Genomic DNA, 7,162 nt, shown 5'->3' on the forward strand with positions numbered 1-7,162 from the left:
GCTATGCTTTTGTTCTGTTTCTGTAACTGATTGTGAAAGATTATTTTTGTTGCTATTGTTATTATTGAGACTTGGTGTTATTTTTATTCTGTGGTTGTTTAAACCAGTGTTTCTCAACCAATGGTCCATGGTGTAATTGCAGGGGGTCCGTAGAATCATTTACAAATATTTGACTGATGATCGTATTATGTTAAATAAAAAATTTTTGATGCATGATTTTTTTAATTGGGTATATTTTGGCACCGCAATATAATTTTCAATAACAGAAAAACTCAGGTTAAAAGTCAGGTTTTTATTATACAAAGTATCTTGTTTTCTGCCAATAAAACCAGCTCACTAACGTATGCGTCAATTGTATCAAGCCATGTAAGTAAATTCAGTGTTACAATATTGTTCTGTTACTGAAATATAATGTTTTGTTTTTGTTGAAACTGGTTTGACATATGATGGGGTCCAGTACTCAAAAAAGGTTGAGAACCACTGGTTTAAACCATTGGTTACTCTGAGTGATATTCCTAATACTTTTAACATCAATCTTTAAAAATAATGTTTTATATTGAAGTTTATACAGTAGATGAATTTTGTTGCAAATTATGGACTGTACACTACCAGTCAGAAGTTTGGACACTCATTCTACTCATTCTGTATTAAAAAAAAAACATATTTTCCCTCCATATTCTAGAATAATAGTTGATAAAATGACACACATGGAAGTATGAGAATTATGTAGTGACAAAAATGTTCAATAAATCAAAACAATCTTATATTTGAACTTCTTCAAAGTGGCCCCCCTCCCTTTGTCTAGAAAACAGCTCTGCACACTCTGTTCATTTTCTGCTCATTTTCTATGTTCATTCTCTCAACCGGCTTTACAAGGTGCATTTTGCGATGCTTTTTTTAAACAGTATTGAAGGAGTTCCCATGTATGGTTTATGGTCAAAAGATTTGTAAGTTTATGAGATCAAATTCAATCATGCCTGTCCAAACTTGTGACTGGTGGTGCATGTTTGTAATGTAAATGTAGTGATGCTATTAATGATTTTTTTTTTTTTTTTTTTGTAACATTAGGAAGTCTGATACATTTCAGCCAATTAGTAATTAAAATAGACCATTCATTTCCCTGAGAGGCATTTTACACTTATCTTTATGTATTTAATCTATGTATAATTATTGCACATATATGCTACTCAAATGCCCAGCTCTCATTAGATAGGACATTCTGTTACAGGCATTGTATTGTGTTAAAGCCATTTGCCTTTTTCAGTACTGTTCATTAGCATTTTTGTCCTCTTATTGTTTAATTCCTTCATTTGGTTTTGTTTGGTTTTTCAGAAGTCCACAGGTATCGGCCACTAACGCTCAAGCTGATGTCAAGAAATATGAACTGAGCAAGTGGAAGTATGCTGAATTACGAGATGCCATCAATACATCCTGTGGTAAGAGATTTAATTGAATTTATTATTTTTTTTCTAGTGCTGTTAATTTAGTACAACAGCTGGACGGAGAGCAACAGAATGGAACTTGAAACAGGGGTCTTGAGACTCATTTTGATACAACCCCAATTCTGAAAAAGTTGTGACAGTTTGGAACATGCTAATAAAAACAAAAAGGAGAATGTGTCTTCAGTGCCCAAACACTTGATAAGTGTTATTAGAAGAAAGGGTGATGTTACACAGTGGTAAACATTCGACTGTCCCAATTTTTTCCGAGCATATTGCAATCATGTGATTTGAAATTAGTGTATACTTTCAAAAAACAACTACATTCACAAGGTAAAACATCAAATAATGTGTTCTTGTAGTGCTTTCAATACAGCACTGGGTGAATAGAACTTACAATTCACTCCTTTTTGTTTTTATTAGAATTTTCCATACCTTCCCATCTTTTTCGGAATTGGAGTTGTACATTGAACGAATTTTAACTTGACACATAATCTTAAAAACACAGCGCTCAAGGCAAGATGCATCGCAATGGTCAAAGACAGCCGTATAATAAATAGACAAACTATTTAAAAAAAGGTCAGACAGAGCACAAGAACACATCCTGTGCGAATGGTCCCTAAGTCTACCTTGGACAGATTTACAAACTTGCAAAATGGATTGCTGTGGACTGTAGGCCAGTGACAGACTTGTGTTCAATGATATGGAAATAAAACAATTTATGGACTTCTGAAGCTACTTTTTGTATGTACAATGCTTCACTCATCTGCCACAGTAATGTGCTAATGTCTTTTATCTTCCTTTGGGCGGTTTTCTCAGTACATTGGTATAAGCAGTATTTTTCATAATTAATCATATTTTAATAAATTAATAAATGTAACAATTAATTGTAATTAAATCAGTTAAATATTGGCGATTTCATAAATGGGAACAATATATATTTTGTTAGTTTGTTAGTATTAGTCTCTTTTGATTTCAGAACAACAATAAATACAGGGAATGAGCATTGCTAACCTTGTCATAGCTATTTGAAACGGTTGTTGTTTATGCTTATGGAACATTTTTATAATGGAAATGTCTTTATTTGTTTTTAACTCCTTTTTTTTTTTTTCACGCTATTATTCTTTCTCTGCCGGCAGATATCGAGTTGTTGGCGGCGTGTCGTGAGGAGTTTCACCGCAGACTGAAGGTTTATCACGCATGGAAGTCAAAGAACAAGAAACGCAACGTTCAGGATGAACAGAGAGCTCCAAAAGTCATCACGGACTACGGTTAGCAATACCACAGCTTCATATTTATAGAGTGACTAGACATGCCGATTTTCAAATCATGTCCCACGTCCTTACAGAATTACGGGATGCCATTTGTCCTGATAATTAATCTTAAGTTTATTTTGATTGATATCAATGTGACGGCAACTGTCTAATATCTTATAAAAACAAACCTATTCACTTTTAGTAATCTGATAAACCATTTGCATTGTCTTAAAAACATGACAAAAGAGAAAGGGATAGTTTACCCAATAATGAAGTTCTGTCATTATTTACTCACACTTGTGTTGTTCCGTTTGATGTTATTTCTTCTGTGTAACACAAAAGGTGAGTTTAATTTAATTAATGAAAATAAAAGTGCTCGTTTTTTATTCTGGTCATTTGTTCACCCTATTCAATTCAGGAGGTCTCATTAAAACATTGAGATCGGCTAGAAGTGTGTTACACCCCGTGTAAGGGTGCAACATAAATGGCACACTGTAAACAGAAACTCTTTTCTATTTTATTTTGAAATAGTAGGAATAGGTGGAATAGTTGGAAGCCAAGGCTTCAGAGGTAAGACCAAAATAATAAACCATCAGCTAAATAACTCCCCAACACATAACTTAACAACTTGTGAAATTACAAAGAAAAATGACTGTAAATACAATAATTACCTTACCTCACTAACATAAACCAATAGAAAATAATATTTACAGTAAACAAAACACTGCTCACCCCGTGCAGCTTTCCTAATGATAATAACTATTTACAGTATAAACAGAATGGCATTGCTCAAGTGAAAAATTAACCCAACTGTCAGTTTACTAATAAACAAATAAGACGCTTCAACAATATGAAAAGCAGACAGTGTTGGCCACTTAAAATGTCATCGCATTAGATGCAAAATGACAAGCAAGTTTTCAAACAAATGATGAATACTTTTTGGGGCCACTGTATATAAAGTGTCATCAATTACTTAAATTTAAATGTCTATAAAAATATTCAGATTTTTTTAAATTAGCGTAAAAATTTCTAACTATATATTGTGATCTTTTAATAACAATCCAAGTATTTAGTCGTGTTTAATCTCATAATTTTTTGTAGTTAACAAAGGAAACAAGCTTTTTTCAGCAATGCAATAACAGTGATGACAATTTGATGGGCATATGTGCATATTTGTCAAAATTAATGTCACAGTGCAAAAATCTTAAGAAACCCTTTTTTTTTTATAATTTCATAACTCATATTTTATTTCTTATTGTTTTAGTCATGTTTTCATGAGATTCACCCATTGTGCACATTAGAAAGAAGAAACATCTTCACTTTTATTGAACAGTTGAGTGGCTTCCAGACACTGCAGTATTAATGAAAGATATGTTTTTATCATCCTGTAGCCCAGCAGAACCCGGCTCCACCCGTCATGCTTCAAAAGCACGAGATCGTGATGAATCGACAGCAGCGATTCTTCCGCATTCCCTTCATCCGACCGGGGGACGAATACAAAGACCCCCAGAGCAAGAAGAAAGGATGGTGGTACGCCCACTTTGACGGGCCGTGGATCGCCCGACAGATGGAGCTGCACCCAGAAAAATACCCCATTCTACTGGTGGCAGGTCTCATTCACTTTAAACACGTTTAAATACATTTCTTTAAAGCTGAAGTGACAGAATGACAAAAATGAATGTTTTCAAACAGGTTTCCTAAACACTCATCCATCTTCCATTGGTTGAATACAGAAAGTCCTGCCCCAAACTCGTGCCATTGGTTGAGTCAGTTTTGCTACTGTATGTCATGCCTGTGGGGATGTTTTGAAATGTTTTTACTCGGCATATTAAACTTGGATAAAAGAGAGTATTAACATAGATAAAAGTACACACTTCATCTTTAAATATTTTAGTAATTTAGTTAAATTTTTGTATTAGTATTTTGTTTTTTGTCTGTGTAAGTGCTTTATGTGTTTATGATATGCGATATATCGGTTACTATGTCATTGTCAGTCAATGTGTATTTTTTTCAGAATTATCAGAATATGAAATATAAAATCTGCTTTTATCAGAATTGTGGAGTAACTAACTATAATTAGTGCTATCTCAACTACATTTTTCAGTAGTGTAACATTAGTTAAGCTGTTTTTAAAACAGTGTTGCTTTTCCAGTACTAAGATACTTTTTCCAGTGCATAGCAGTGTAGCATGACACATGTCAACCGATATATCGGTTTTACCAGTTAATCTGTGTTCTGAACTATCGGTTATTGGCAATAATCGACATCCATGTTCCTCTGTGGCCAAAACTCTTTATCTGGTGAATATATAGGCTACAGAAAGCTTAATATGGTGAATATTTACATACAGATCATTGTAATGGAGCCAAGAGTCTGTCACCATCACTGTTTATGGACAAATTCATGATTATTAAAGTGAAATGTTATAAAATGAGCACACATGACAATTTGCAATGTTTACCTTATAGTGATTCTATTGTAAAACATTCTAGATGATTGTAAGAGCACAGGTTTTGTTTCCCATGTGGGTTTGTGTGAGCTGAAAGCACAGACATTTCAAAATAAGAGTCCCTGATGTATTTATTTGCACCCCAGTGTAAATAGCATCAGCAGACCCCGCCCCCCCAGAGGCGGGGTCTGTTGATTGCACTTGTTCCCTCCCACGGTTCGGTATCGATTATGTGTAGATTACATCACTGTATTACTAATATTGTAGTAACCATGTTCTTTGGCAGAAACCATAGTTCTAATGCAACTAACCATGGTGTTAGTACAATGATATGATGGTAATATAGTAACCATGGTTAATTTTGTGGTTATTTTAAATTGACAAAAAATACCATGGTGAAACCATGGTTACTCTAGAAAAAAGGAAAGGTTATGGTTAGGTTTAGGGGTAGAAGTTAATGTGTCTGTGGGACTCTAAATCAACATAATAAACACACTGCAGTGATGCCCATATACTGTATGTTAGTATTTAAATATGGGTGCAAATAGTATCTGACACTGTTTGCACCAGCATGCAATTAGTATCTACCATTTTTTGCACCAGGGTTGGGGTGCAAATAATTTCTGGCACTATTTGCATTGGGGTGTAAATAGCATAAACCCTTATTTGCATTATGTGAGTGCAAATAGCATCTGCCTAATTTAAAGTCTGGCGTTATGCACCAAATCATAATTTGTTTCTGTTTATTATTAGGAAATATTTATTTCTATTTGCCAAAAATTAAATATCTGTGCCACCCTAATCTGTGAAATATTTTATACGGGTTTATAAATGAATGTTTATCTGAACTGTTGTATATGTTTGTCTGTTTAGGGAAGGATGACATGGAGATGTGCGAGTTGAGTTTGGAGGAGACCGGTTTGACAAGGAAGCGTGGTGCCGAGATTCTCCCCCGCCAGTTTGAAGAGATCTGGGAACGCTGTGGAGGAATTCAGTACCTTAGAAACGCCATCGAGAGCAGACAGGCCCGGCCCACTTATGCCACTGCCATGCTGCAGAGCATGCTCAAATAAACACACACACACACATTATATCTGAAGAGCATCTCTAATGCAAGAAAGAAGAATTTCTTAATCAGTATTTTTTTTTCTTGTTTTCCAGGAAAATCACCTAAACATCCTTGCAAAATTGTGTACGATAGGAAGACTTGTTTTTAGAGGATATATCCTGATGTTTATTTGTCCTACCACACTGGCATATAGTTTGATTTAAGCATAAATCGCACAACATTTAGTAAGGTTTAAGCTTTAAACAAGACTATATTTGTCAGTGGGCTTTGAAAAATAACTTATTTCAGATTAATCAGAAAATTATGCTTTCCAAATAAACGTATTTTGTTTTAAGGAGACAAAAACTGATTAAGAAAATGTTTTCTTTTTTGCTGTGAAAATACACTGGTCTGTGTTTTAAAAAACTTAGCTCTGTAATTTGATAAGGGAAGACTGCCTATTTAACCAGCATTCATTGAATTATTTTTTTTTTTTTGTATTTCTTTAGTAACCGTCTTTTTTTTTTTTTTCATATTTTAAATTCTGCCACATTGAATCATGCCGTTGTTTTGACTTAAATTACTGTTCTTGACAGTGTAATTGCCTCTAAACTGCCTCTTAATATAGTTTAAGTAATGTACAATTTTTTTGGTATATGAATAATCCATAAATACTTCACTGAGATTGTTCCTGGAAGAAATTCAATAAGTGTCTTTTCCTAACATTTAAATGAGTCTCACATTGAAATAAAGACATGTAGATGTAAATACTGAGATGGTTCAGCACTTTACACTATTCTGACTTTTGATATTCACTGTCAATTTAACAGCTTGCAATAAGCTATAATACAGTAAATACAAAACTCTGGTATGTAATGACCATTAAATGTGACTTTTGAGTGAAAGATGTTTAATAAAAATGATTTTAATATCTTTTTAATGATATAATATTTAAAGCCCTAATTATACA

General features: G+C 33.7%; 1 protein-coding gene across 3 annotated transcripts in view; it reads left to right on the top strand.

Annotated features, from left to right (window-relative positions):
* myo6a (myosin VIa) overlaps positions 1-7,125 on the top strand; it is a 106,572-nt gene extending 99,447 nt beyond the window's left edge. For all 3 annotated transcript variants that reach the window (XM_051654686.1, XM_051654687.1, XM_051654688.1), the window contains 4 exons: positions 1,333-1,436; positions 2,579-2,710; positions 4,087-4,305; positions 6,018-7,125. In XM_051654686.1, coding sequence (XP_051510646.1) covers positions 1,333-1,436; positions 2,579-2,710; positions 4,087-4,305; positions 6,018-6,217 — 655 coding nt within the window. In that variant the 3' untranslated portion in view covers positions 6,218-7,125. The remainder of the gene's footprint in view (positions 1-1,332; positions 1,437-2,578; positions 2,711-4,086; positions 4,306-6,017) is intronic.
* Positions 7,126-7,162: the final 37 nt, after the last annotated feature.

This window comes from Myxocyprinus asiaticus, chromosome 25 (genome assembly GCF_019703515.2).
Source record: "Myxocyprinus asiaticus isolate MX2 ecotype Aquarium Trade chromosome 25, UBuf_Myxa_2, whole genome shotgun sequence".
In the NCBI taxonomy this organism is placed as follows: Eukaryota; Metazoa; Chordata; class Actinopteri; order Cypriniformes; family Catostomidae; genus Myxocyprinus; species Myxocyprinus asiaticus.